Source organism: Chelonoidis abingdonii, chromosome 3 (genome assembly GCF_003597395.2).
Source record: "Chelonoidis abingdonii isolate Lonesome George chromosome 3, CheloAbing_2.0, whole genome shotgun sequence".
Lineage (NCBI taxonomy): Eukaryota > Metazoa > Chordata > Testudines > Testudinidae > Chelonoidis > Chelonoidis abingdonii.
This window is the reverse complement of record NC_133771.1, coordinates 67,914,910-67,928,713: the sequence shown is the minus strand read 5'-3', so window position 1 is coordinate 67,928,713 and position 13,804 is coordinate 67,914,910. Positions and strand designations below refer to the sequence as shown.

General features: G+C 43.1%; 1 protein-coding gene across 3 annotated transcripts in view; it reads left to right on the top strand.

The window, feature by feature from the left end:
- Nucleotides 1–3,423: 3,423 nt before the first annotated feature.
- SNAP91 (synaptosome associated protein 91) overlaps nt 3,424–13,804 on the top strand; it is a 166,022-nt gene continuing 155,641 nt past the window's right edge. The window contains exons 1-2 of one of the 3 annotated variants that reach the window (XM_032806065.2): nt 3,424–3,523; nt 4,608–4,767. In XM_032806065.2, coding sequence (XP_032661956.1) covers nt 4,638–4,767 — 130 coding nt within the window. In that variant the 5' untranslated portion in view covers nt 3,424–3,523; nt 4,608–4,637. Of the gene's footprint in view, nt 3,546–3,804; nt 3,852–4,607; nt 4,768–13,804 lie in introns of those variants that run through there. The other 2 variants (XM_075063822.1, XM_075063823.1) reach the window with 2 other exon arrangements.

Below are 13,804 nucleotides of genomic sequence, written 5' to 3'. Positions count from 1 at the left end.
TTTCAATGATGCAATGAAATTTTCCACTTGAAGGAAGAATTTTATTTAATTGTTACATGAAACTTAGAACAGTAATTTATATTATTCATGGTAACATATGTGATGCTACCTAACTTTCAGAATTTCCTGGATTTTGATTTTCTTAGTAAGGAGACCTACTGGCAATTTGATTTATATGCAGTTTTAAAATCCTCAACAAATTATTTTAAACCTTCAACTGACATCTGAAACAATAGTGCACTGTAGACATGGTACAACATCAATGAAACTATTAGTTCATAATCTGTGCAAGACTAAAGGATTATTGTCTTGTATTTGAGAGATGGGAAGATATACTTATTAGGGTCCTGCAAGGGTTTGGGTCCTGGGTCTGGTACTATTCAATATTTTTGTTAATGACTTGGATAATGGAGTGGAGTGTATGCTATAAAATTTGAAGATGACACCTAGCTGGTAACACTCTGGAGGACACAATTAGAATTCAAAACCACCAAATTCTTTTGAGTAGTACTACTGTCTAGCCAGTTACTCTCCATTTTGTAGTTAAGCTTTGGATTATTTCCTTCCTAAGTGTAGTGCTTTGAACTTGTCTTTATTGAATTTCATTTTAATATGTAGATATATATTTTATAAAAGTCACTAATTTCATCCTCTTAAAATCAGTTCAAAATAATAGAAGCCCTTCAATGTTTTTACCTATATTGTGTTTGCTTAAACCATCAGGTTCAGCTTCAGTCTTAGCCAGTGACCATCTTCTGCTTTAAGCCTGTGCAATAGTCACAGCATGGAGAAACTGGTTGCTTAAAAATGTTCTGATTCCACACAAATGAGTTTAAGCATGTAGAATTTCCAAACAATACTTTTACACCAATATAACCCTTATAACGTCTGTATAGGTTCATTTAATCCACTAGAGCAGGGGTTCTCAAACTGGGGGTCAGAATCCCTGAGGGGGTCACAAGGTTATTACATGGGGGGTTGCAAGCTGTCAACCTCCACCCCAAACCCCACTTGCCTCCAGCATTTATATTGGTGTTAATTATATTAAAAAGTGTGTTTAATTTATTTGGGGAGTCCCACTCAGAGGCTGAAAGGGGTTGCCAGTAAAAAAGTTTGAGACCCACTGCACTAGAGGATGAAAGTCTCACCATGATGAAATCAAATTCAGAGCCAAATATCACCACCTTAATTCTGAAAAGACCACTTTGCCTGTCTGTTTTAATCTCTGGTAACTCTTGTTTGTCTTCACTATGTTAAAAGTCCCTTTGGCCCCCTTGTGGCAAAGGTCTTCTCTACCTCTCTATCTACCTATAGTATTGTACAGTGTTTGTCACCATAGCATTTGATATCCAGTCCATTGCTATTTTAGTTTCTTTGGAACTACACCTCTACCCCAATATAACACTGTCCTCAGGAGCCAAAAAATCTTACCGTGTTATAGGTGAAACCATGTTATATCGAACTTGCTTTGATCTGCTGGAGTGTGCAGCCCCGCCTCCCTCGGAGCGCTGCTTTACCATGTTATATCCGAATTCGTGTTGTATCGAATTGTATTATATCAGGGCAGAGGTGTATAAGATGTTTTTCATTTTGTTTTCAATTAGCCTTTTGCTGGGATTTCATTGTTTTGTTCAATTTGCTAACTGCTCTCACCTTTAATTCTATCTGTCATCTTCTCTTACTTGTTTGGAATAGTTGTCTTAGAAAAAATTCTAATTCTACCCTAGCCAAAACGATACTTTTCCAAACTTGCATTAAATTTAGTATATTAATCTGGAGTCTATATTTCTTACTCAGTTCTATAATCAATGAGTAAAAAAATGTTAATAGTGGAATCTCATAGTCACATACATTGACCGAATTAAAATCTTTTAAAAGGCTTTAAACTTTTTTAAAGCACTACACTACTAAAGTTGTGAGGGAGAAATTTGCTCAGTTCCTGTGCTTTCATAAATCTTAATCTCCAAAATCTGTGCATAACATGGCATCCATTAGTGCCAAATATAAGATAAAAAGATAACAGGAAGCTGCTCTGAAAAGACATTTTAATTGCAACTCTAAAAGAGGATCCTCTGCAGTATAACTGCAATGTTGATAAGTACAAAGTAATACACAGTAGAAAAAATAATCCCAATTTATACATACAAAATGATGGGGTCTAAATTAGCTGTTATCACTCAAGAAAGAGATCTTGAAGTCATTGTGGATTCATCAGCAGTCAAAAAAAAAAAGCTAACAATGTTAGGAACCATTAAAGGATAGATAATAAAACAAGAAAATATCATAACATCATGGTATAAATCCAAGATATGACACACCTTGAATACTGCATGCAGTTCTGTTTGCCTCATCTCAAAAAAGATACATTAGAATCAGAAAAAGTACAAAGGGCCATGAAAATGATTGGGGGATGAAACAGCTTCCATAAAAGGAGAGATTAAAAAGACTAGAACTGTTCATTTTAGAAATGAGATGAAGCAGAGTGGAGCTGATATAAGTCTATAAAATTGTGAATAGTATGGAGAAAGTGAGTAGGTAAGTGTTATGTACATGTTCACATAACACAAGAACCAGGGGTTACCTGATGAAAAATAGGCAGCAGGTTTAAAACAAACATAAGGAAGTACCTCATCACACAGCACACAGTTAAACCATGGAACTCAGTGCCAGGGGATGTTGTGAAGGCCAAGAGCATAACTGAGTTCAAAAAAAATTAGGAAAGTTAATGGAAGATAGCTAAGAGCCATTGATGGACTTAAGATGGTCAGGGATGCAATGCCATGCAATCCCCTCTGACTTCCAAAAGCTGGGACTGGAGAACAAGGGGTGGTACATTGTTCAAAATTGCCCTGTTCTGTTCACATCCTCTGAAGCATCTGGCACTGGCCACTATCTGAAGACAGGATACTGGCTAGATAGAAATTTGTCTGATCCAGTACAGCAGTACAGTTCTTATGGTGTAAGGGGCTTAAATTGGCAGTCTAAATATCGGCAGTTTAAAAACGCTTGTGTGGGAGGAGGGAATCAGAGAAACAAATATGCCCTGACCATTCTCAAAGGGGCCTGGAATTCTAATATATTTCAACACTATTTTCAAATACTAATTGTTTTGCAAACTGACAATGAAACGTCTCAAATTGAAAAATACCTCCCCCCCCCCCATTTAAAGGGCGAGAGAGCCAGAGAGACGATGAAAGAAGCAAAGGAGGAAGCGGAGGGAAATGAGAGAAGATGGTGCAAGAAACAAGGGGAAAAAACGGAGAGAAAACCAGGCAGCCGAGGGGAATTGAAGCTGAGCTGCCCTGAAGGCTGGAGGAGGGGCTGTGTCTGCCTGATAGCTCACCTTGGGGGCGGGGGCTGTCCGGACGCCGGCGGTGCAGGCTGCGGGGTGTCCCCTTTAAGAGCGCGGCGCAGGCGGCTCTCCCTACGGCACCTAGCGGACCGCACGTCCCGGTTTGTCCGCGCCGGGTCACCTGACTCTGCCGAGCCACAAACCTGAGGAGGGGCTGGGAGGAGCAGGAGGGTGAGCGCGGCGCGTTGGGCTGGTACATCCATCCATCCCTGCGGCGGGGCGGGCGGCGGCGGTGGTAGCGCCGGGGGATTAGGCTGGAAATAGCGGCGGCCCCTGGGCGCGGGAGCTCCGGCTTTTCCCCGGCGGTGCGCTGCTGGCAGGCGGGCGGGGCCGCCCAGCACCTGGGGTCGGGAGCCTCGTCCCGACCCGCCCCATCCCTGCGGGCAGCAGGGGAGGGGGCTCGGCGCCGCGGCGGGAGGAGCAGGCGCCCTCCCTGGGAGCGGCCGCTGTAGCGGTAGCGCTGCGGGGAGGAGGAGACCAGAGAAGGACGCAGTGACGGGTCTGCTGCTGCCGCCCCAGCGCTGTTGCCCGCGGCCGGGTCAGCGCGCTGCAGCCGCAAGATCCCTGTTGGGCGTGGGGGTGTCCTGAGCTGCAGGGGTCCGTGAGGTGCATTGGAGAGAAGGGGGATGAGTGTCTTGGCCGGGCCGGGTGGACGCGGGGACTGGGGGGCTGGTGTCTGTTTCAGATGGGCGGCCTGCCCTGGCCTCCCGGAGCGGTGAAGGGGGAGCGGGCTGGGGAGAGGCGCAGGGAGGGTATGACATGGCGCAATGATGTGATAATCTGCCACCAGAGAGACGCGGGGAAGGAGGCGATGGACGCTGCAGTAGCAGCGACTCCGCCTGGATATTTAATTCATTCCCTGGCGCCTCCTGGGGCTCGCGGGGCTGGCAGGAGCCGGGGGGGAGGGCAGTTCCCCCCCTTTTCCAGTTCAGTGGGGCTGACGGCGGAGAGGAAGGTGGGTTGCGCTCTGCAGCAGCTGTTCGCCGCGATGATGTCGAGCTAGGGGCGCAGGTTAGAGGCGGGGTGGGGAGAGGACGGATGCGCTATGTGTATGCTGGCTTTTCTTCTGCAGTGTCTAAAATACCCCGTCTTGCCCTGGGCAGCTTCTCTGGTAACGCTTACACAACGGGGTGAGGGAAGGAAGAAAGGATTGTCCCTGCTGGAAAGGGCCTGGCTGCTGGAAGGACAGGGTCTCCCTCGCTCAGTCGTTAAACCTGGAACATCCCCTTTCTCCCTTGTGTTTCCCCGCTTGCAGAAGAGGCAGCAGCACTAACATTAGTCGAAGATGTCGGGTCAGACGTTGACAGATCGTATCGCAGCTGCTCAGTACAGCGTTACAGGATCAGCTGTAGCCAGAGCCGTCTGCAAAGCAACCACACATGAAGTGATGGGGCCCAAGAAAAAACACCTGGACTGTAAGCATCTCTTTATATAAGCATTACATGCTCGAGGCTAAGAAGGCAGCCTACGTGGTCCTTAAAATCTCTGACAACAGTACTTGCTATTATCAACCCTTTAAGTCATAAGGCTTATGAGAAATCCTGAAGGGGGATGGGTTGTATTATTGCATATCTTCTGTGCTCCCATAATATTATTCCCTCAGCCATTTTCTCTCCTTTTGACCTCTAGCATCAGTTCCAGAAAAGCAGTTTAGTGTGTATATTAAAGACTAGAGCCTGTGAAAGGTGGGTCTGGTACCCCTCACTGCTTATCACTTTAGTCATGATTAGGTTAGATTTTGACATGGATACTGAATCTCGGGCTAGAGTATTGATGTATGTGGTCATAATACAAAGGTGGACTCAAAGGTGATCATCTGAAGTCAAGATGTTCCTTGAATAAGGGGGTCTAAGGCTCTTGTGTTGAGGGACCCAATTGCCAGAAGAAAGCAACTGCCTCATCTGCACATCTGATGGTGACTCCCACAGTGTTTTGGGGAAGAAGACTGGTGGCTTTTCTATTGCAAATATTAGAGATTTACAATCTGTCTTGGACATATAGAAATTTATTAGGATGAAACCAAGACTAGTGAATGAGGTCACTGCATCACTGAAAAAACAGTAACATCTCTGTAATGTTCTGCTTGTTTTGGCAATCTCACTTTCTCTGATCCAGTGTGGTTTCACTTCTGACTTTGAGAGAAGTGGGCAGAATTTAATCATGTGGTGTTGAGCCAGGTTTTGCTTAGAAGCTGTAGATAGCTTTGGGCAGAAAAGTGTGTTTGCATTCCAATGTCTTGATGCATTTTTTTAAAAAATATATCCTAAAAATGAACTTTTTTTTTTTAGTTTTGGGGACTTTGACTAAACCGTAAGAAACATTTTGCTAATCTGTATCTGGAAATATTAGATCATATCTGTCTCTCTTTAAAGCAATATTTGTATATTAATGCTAAATTAGTCCAGTTTTGTTTAAATATAATTCTATAAAAAAGTATTATATTCTTGCTATTAGAAAGGAAGAATAACTTCTGATTGTATTTCACCTAGTGCTTGCTTCAAATATTCTTCGTACCTATAATCAGTGTGAAAACCCTGTACTTGGAATTGGTACATTTTCCAGGTCTACTTGAACACATGAGGAAAGAAAACTCATAATTTGTTCTAGGTGTTAGTGCTACTTAAGTTGTGTTGCCTTTTTATCTGAATACTTATTTGTTTAAAAAATCATAACTGACAATGATTCTTGTTTAGTGGGTTAGACAAGCATTAGTACATGTTGCAACTGGTTAGTCTAGGTATGTAAATACAAATAAACTATCTTGGTTAGTGACATAAAGCATCACAATTTCTCATAACCAAGAGAGCCAGCTGTGAGCCATATCTAGGCCATTTGACCTATGTGGTTCACATAACCTATTCTGATTCAACAGAATCTGAGATTTTAATTTGTCTTAAATTTCTTGCCTTCATGATTAGAAGGTTAACATCACATACACCTCTATGCCGATATAACACCACCTGATATAACACCAATTCGGATATAATACGATAAAGCAGCTCTCTGGGGCAGGGCTGCGTGCTCTGGTGGACTAAATCAAGTTCGATATAACGTGCTTTCACCTATAACACGGTAAGATTTTTGTTTTGGCTCCTGAGGACAGTGTTATATTGAGGTAGAGGTGTACGTGAAGCAGGTGTAAGCTGATTCAGTGCTATCTTGAGCCTTCACAACTCCCACAAGCTTTGTTTTAAGCCTGAACTCTGTTTTCCCCCGGATCCTATTAATATCAGTAGAGTATGAAATGTAAATCCTACTGATGTTTAAATATCAACTATTTAACTACTGATTTCTTTAGCAGATAGGATGGGGAAAAGACTGAATCCCACAGCTGGAATTGGGGAAAGGGGGGGTGAGAGATTAGGCATTCCTGCCTGGAGGGGAAATACAATGGGAAGAGTTTCAGAAATTCAGAGAAATAGAAGATGAATTGGAAGAACAGAAAAAGCATTGGTCCTAAAGATGAACATATTCTTAGTGAATGAGAAAGTGACAAAGAACTTAAGTAACTAGTAAACTTCTAGTTGCTGCATAAAGACATTATTCTGCCTCTAATCTTTTATTAATAAGAGTATGGCATGTCAGTGAGTTTTGGTTTGATCCTTAGTGGTATGTAGTTCTGAATTAATACTCTAATACACGGAATTCATCAATTTCGGTGTATTTCCCCCCTCAATAGAATTGACACCTCATGTCTATGGTGAGTTCTAGGGTTTGTATTTAACTTACATTTAAATTTTGCTCTGTGCCAAAACTGAACTTAACATGGGTTTTAAACGACTCTGTTCAGTTGTGAACAGGAATAGAATTGGATCACTCTTCCATATTGTTGGCTCTGAAGAGCTAACAGAAGTAAAAAGTAGAAAATAGATATAAATATAATTTATTGTTCCTAAAGCAGATAAAGCAATATTAAAGTGCCTTGTGTAGTTATTCTAATAATATAATTGTACTTAAAGATAATGTTTGTATAGCTAGAGTGAGGAATAACAAAGTCAAAATTTCAGATTAAGCATGAAGGGGAAACAGGTGGGTTTTTTGTTTTGTTTTAATATTAGAGTATGTTAGAAGGTGCATGAGATAGATGACATTCAAAGAATCAAGTAACCAATTGAATATTCATGTGGGAAAAGTATTTCTAATGGTGGTAGGTGGAGCAATACTTCCTGTTTGTAGAGAGATTAAAAGGCTGGAGGACAGACATGAGGTGAGTGGACCAAGTAGAGGAAAAGTCTATAAACTAGGAGAGATGACTACTTCTAAGTTTTGAAGTAAAAAGAAAGGTGGAAAGTGGATGGGGGGGTTGGTTATGGAGGGAATGGTAATGTGACATGGCATTTTATTTCTAGGTCACTGCTTTGAACGTGGCCCAGCCTACTTTCAGTAGTAAGTTTTCAGTGCAGTTCTGTGTTCTTTAGGTAATTTATTTTGTGGTGGTGGTTTCAGTTCTTAGTTATCATGAATCATATCACAAAGCCCACCGCCCTTTTTGGTGCTCGTATTAGGAGTTAGGATGGAGATTGAATAAGTTTAGAGGCTGATCTGCAATATTCTTCCTACAGTGCCACCTCCAGGTAAGGACAGATAGGGGCATATACTTGGTATCCATGAACATAGTAGCTACAGAAAAAGCTTAGACTGGCAGGATTATATATAGCAGACTGCCTATGTTTTAGGTGCTCTATGAATAGAGGGCTCTCACATCCAGTAATGTCCGTCTACCTAGTACCTTGCCAGGGTACTATGTTATGTAATCATTTTAAGGTGGTGGCGGAGCAAGTGGTGGGAAAATTAAGCGAGTTCAGGCATTTTTTATTTGTCTGTGGTAATGCAAAGCTGCAGTGCTAAGGCTATGTCTACATTGTGTATGGATTTTTACTCTTGTGGTTAGAGCAGTGCAAAGCTTTAGGGTAGATATGCTTCCATGGTGCGAGTCACAGCTTACAGTTCTACAGCACGCTAACATTAGAGTTTCTAAACTGAAGAGCTCATTATCAAATATTTGTTCCCCATTTACATACTTTAGGCTGTAATAAAGTCACCTCTAAAGCTTCTCTTTAAGCTAAATAGATTTAACTCGAGTCTGTCATTATACATGGGTTTTGATCCTTTAATCATTCTCAAGCTCTTGTCTATACCATCTCCATTTTATCAACATTTTTCTTGAATTATGGGCACCTGAACTGGACTCAGTATTCCAACAGTGGTTGAACCAGTGCCAAATGGAGGTAAAGTGATTTCTCTGCTTCTTCTCAAGATTCCCCTGTTTATGCATGCCAGGATTGCATTAGCCCTGGAGGCCACAGCATTACATTGGGAGCTCCTGTTCAGCTGATTATCCACCACAACACCCAAATCTTTTTCAGAGTCACTGCTGCCCAGGAGAGTCTCCCACTGTATGACGCTTACACACTTGGAATTTAAGGGGGCCACTGATGAAACCTATATAATTATAATAAATAGTGGAATTCAACAAAGGTTGGACAATTGTAGAAACAGCTTTGAGCATTGTTGCAGAAATTCCTCAGAATACATCTTGTGGGCTTCTGTTTTTTTGGGACCGAGAAAGGGAGTTCTAGAATGGCAAACTAGGCTGATGCAAGCAATTGTATTTGGTAATGCCCAGAAACCCCAAATAGGACTGTGGCTCCATTATGCCAAATGCTGTACAAACACGATCCATGCCTCAGTTTGTGCCAATTTTAAGACCAGATACATTTTCTACTGGAGGATGACAAAGGAAGTAGTGATAGAGGCACATGGTTATATGGTGATCCACAACTCAATGGTTCGGAGTAATCTAATTCTTAGCAAAATGGCAAATTCAAATAGACCTCAAGGTAGAAAGGGTCTGAAGGAGACATTACAAGGAGTAGATTACCAGTGGCTTTAATGAACTTGTTTGTGAAAAACATTCCATGCTTGAGGGGTGATGTAGAGGCAAGTGAGAGGTCTCGAAGAAGAGGACAAATTAGTGCTTGAGCCTGGTATTGCAGCTGAAGAGGTGATAAGGAGCAGTGCACTAAATTTTAAGAGCAGGTCTATAGGGAAGGACTTAAACATAACAATAAAAAACTTTATTGTGATGCAGTAAAAAAGGGCAGCCAGGTGGAAGGATTCACAGTGGATTATTTGTTCAGACTGATTGGCCAGTAAGATGATCAGCTGCGTTTTGAGTAGACTCAAGCGGTGAAGTGGATATTGGGGAAACTGGAGAGGAGGAGGCTGCAGTAGTCAAAATGGGAGTCTGGATGAAAATCCTGGCTGGGGTGGTCTAAAAGATCAGATCTTAAAATGTCAAGACTTGATCACTGTCTGAAAGTATGTGGCAAAAGAGGGGGGAGAATCAAATGGTACCAGTTACAGCCTCGAATGTTGGGAGAATGGTAGCAATATCAACTCAGATAGTGACTTTGGAGAGAAGATGAGGATTTCAGTTTTAGCCATGTTGACTTTAAGTTAGTGAGATTTTCAGATCTCCAACAGAGAATGGGTTAGATGGAGGAGACAGGCAAGGAGCTGAAAGTCATTTGTATAAAGATAGTACTTTAAAGCAACGTGAGTAGATGAAATCAAGGGAAAGGTATCAAGGGAAAAGAGCAGTGAAGCCTGGAGTCCTGTAGAGGTGAAAAGGAGAGTCCAACAATCTGAAAGAATGTCCAAAGGATGAAGTTGCTCTTTTTGACTTGTTGCCATCCCTTAGCTCAATTGACATAAGCAGTTGAGTGGAAGTACTCTGTACCTAGAGCAAATGAAATCTTGCCTATCTTGGAGAGCAAATACTAAATGTATGTGATACAGGTCACCCTTTCCAGCTTCTGGAAATAAACTGGTTAGTTTGAAAGCACCTTTGTGAAGTCTGCCTAGCTCAGTGGTTCTCAACCTATTTACCATTGTATGCCACATACATGGCCTACAAATGTCTCAATGTGGGCCACATCCAATCCTACCTCTATGGCCCTGGGGATGTAATATGGGCTGCAGCTCTGTGCTGATTGGGCCACAAGTTAAGAACCACTAGCTAAAGTTGTGAGGACTGAGTTAAGTCTGGAAAGTTAGTGGAATGTCAAGGCTAGAGACTAAATCTGCTGTCTTGTGTGAAAGAGGCTCTTCTGTAACTGTGTAAGACTACAATAAAATGTGCCTGTGTGTAATATTAAATCGAAGAAACAGATTATATACTTACACTAATATTTTTAAATGTCTTGTGATGGGGCAGATGGGCCCCACACTGATACCGAGGGAGTTGACCCTTCTCTCCTAGCAGAGGGAGCCCTGTCCCTGAGGCTCTCCTGGGCATGCTCCAACTGGAAGTCAGGTATGAAAGCCTGCAGAGCTGCTCAGTCAGGACTGGCTGCTGAGGAGGAAGGACGCTCGGCAGAGGCTCCAGCCCTTATCTACGAGGGCTGAAGAGCTAGAAACCTGGACCAGAGGCCTGCAGCTATCGGAACCCCAGGGAGTGTCTGGTACTGGGGAACCTGGAGACCCTGATGCCATATGGACTACTGCTGCTGGAGAACTGGTAGGAAGTGACCCAGGGAAGGTAGGGGAGTGATATCTCCCATCATGATGAGGTCAGCATGTTTCAGGAGGATTTCCCACTGACTGTTCTGCCACTGGCAGCACCCTGGGTCAGGGCCTCGTGGAGTTTAATGGGCCCAGGACCCTCTATCGGGGCTGCTGCCCCTTGCAACAGCCCCTAGTTACCTGATCCCCTGTTTTTCCTCCAGAGGGGTAGTGTAGACTCCGGCCGCTAGGCTGCACATCTCACTAAGGGACGGGGAATTAGGTGAAATCTGGACATTGGGCCACACTGCCCTTGGGGCACGTTGCATGGACTCTGGCCACTAGGCTGCATTACCCCATTTGGGGAGAGGCAGTATATGGACCCTAGCCATTGGGCAACACTATGCTGACTGCTGGGGGAGGAGTAAAAACAGACATAAGCATAGAGAGGCGGGATTACTACTCGCACCTCCTCCCTCTGACTTAAAGGGTTGATGAGGTACAAAATATTCCACATGTCTATATTTTAAGTGTGGCTTATAAATAAAGATTGTAAAAGGCAATAAGTAGTTCAGTTTAATCCATGTGTTGGTTACAAGTAAGGGAAGAGTTTTGGAGTCAACCATAGTTCGCATTTGCATAGCATTTTTGTTCACTTACCACTGCTTAATGGATGGCCTACTATTATTTAGTAGTGGAGTGGCCCTAGCGCTGAAATATTCATACACCTACTAGCCAAAACGTGGTATGAAATAGATCACCATGCTGATAAGTACTGCCCTTTCTAGGGCTTGTCTAAATATGAGGTTATTCAGGAATAGCTATTTGTTGTTTAAATTCACACCCTACTTTAATCCACATTGTCCTGCAAGTGTAGATGCACCCATAGACTTTGGTGCAGGGGAAGGTACTGTTACTGCCTACCTGCTTATGGGATCTAGCTTTAGAAGTCTCTAATGCATATCTGAAACAAGAAGACACCCAATCTCCTTCTGTAAGATTCCTTCTATAGCTTCTGGAAAAACTGAAGTTCCTCTCCATCAGTTGCTGCCTTATAATGCAAAGGGGTTGTTTTTCCCGTCATGGTTTTAAATTCATAACTCTAGTCTTCTAAATTTTACCCCTTCACCAAAACCAAAAATATCCTTTCCCAGCCTCTTCAAGTGTCTACTAGTACTCACTGCTTCCTCTACTAGGAGTAGTAGGAGACATGTTAGGGTTATCTTCTTGCAGACTAAGGAAGACAAGACTTCATTGGCTTGCCCTCTGGTTCATGTTTGGAAGATTATTTTCACAGCCGTAAGGACTAGAATTTCTATAAAATGAGTGACATCTGCAGAAATCAGTGGCTTTAACCTGTACCTATTACCAAGGAAAATTTAATGTCCTTTGTTGGTGAATGGGTTTTTCATACTCTCTTCTACATAAGATATGGAAGTAGTATATTCAGGTCATCTTGGCATACAGATGATCAGAACTGGGAAGGAAGAAGGGTGTCAGAGATGGAGGTCAATTGCCACATAGTATATGTGTGTGTGTGTGTGTGTTTTTTTTTTTGTTTTTTTTTCTTCGTCATAGCTGCGATGAGTTCTAATTCTCCCAGTCTCTCCCTGCTGCATGTCCTTTTGTCTGTATACAGACCAATAGCACTATTGTCTGTGAGTAGCCTGGTAACATGGTTCCACTGGTAACCCATCGGAATGTTTTGTAGAGAGTAGTCTTCCATAATCTTTTTATATACAGAGTTGGATTTTTTTTTTTCTTTTGGTGGTTTCTGTGTGAGCAGTCTCAAAATGAGATGAGAAGCCTTCTGTCTTCCCTGCTGGGGTTTTAGTCAGTCTTGTATATACAAGTCTTGGATTTGCTGGTGGACCTGCAAGCTGCTGCTTGTGAGAGAAGACTCTGTTCCTCATAGGTGGTGGAAGCTGAGGTAAAACTTGAAGCCTTTTGATAGTGGAGACTAACTCCCCTTTCCAGGAGGATGGCAAGATGCCAAATTATTTAAAACGAAGATTTGGTTATGCATTAGCCATACCTTGATATGGAACTTTTTTCTGACTAACTGCTGAGTCTCAAGAATTCCTTATTTAAGAGATGATTGAAGGTAATGACAGACCAACCTAATACCAATCTTTTTATTTTAAAAAAACAAAAGCTAAAGACCTGGTTATCGTATAGAGTATCAGTGTTCCTTCTAAACTTTTTTTGTTGTTCTGAGCCAGCTACAAACTCTACTGAGCACTTGTCCCCCTTTCTGCTAGTTTGAGGTTTTCCTTGGGAGAAGGGATCTCAGGTTCTTCTCCTCTCTGCCCCACAGCCAGCCCTGCTTCCGTCTCCCCCCACCCGAAGTCCCTGGAAAGGAAGTTGCCAGCCCAGAGTAGGCAGGAGCACACAAACTGAGCACTCCTGACCTAGTGATGGCACAGGGTCTCCTGGCCCAGCAGGGAGCTGCAGCAGCTATTATGGGGAGGCTCACTTCAGCACTTCCAGTCCCTGGATTCTGCTGCCAGCAGTAGAGACCAGCCTCTCCACAGCAAGCTATGTGCATCCTGGACTGTGTACAGCTTCCCCATTCTACCTGAATGGGTCCTTGGACCCTGCCTTTCCTTCCTGCTGGCTTGAGGCTTCCCACAACACCAAGAGGAACTGCTGCAGGTTCCAGCAGGAGGGAGATTGGGACCTGGAGGCTGGCTGTGCTCCCTCCAGAGCACATGCTCCTTACCCCCTCCTCCCTTTAGTCCTGGGTACAGAGAAGAACTGCTGTGGGCTCTGGCAGGTCGTGAGATGGTGCCAACATACTCCTAGCCACATGAGATACATGATAGATAACAGATTGCTGTATGGCCACCTGTGCATGCAGCTTAAAGAGAAGGGTGTAGTGCTAGCTTGTTTGCTTACTTCAAGGACGCTGGCAGACAAAGGTCAAGTGTAAAATAACTTTGCTTT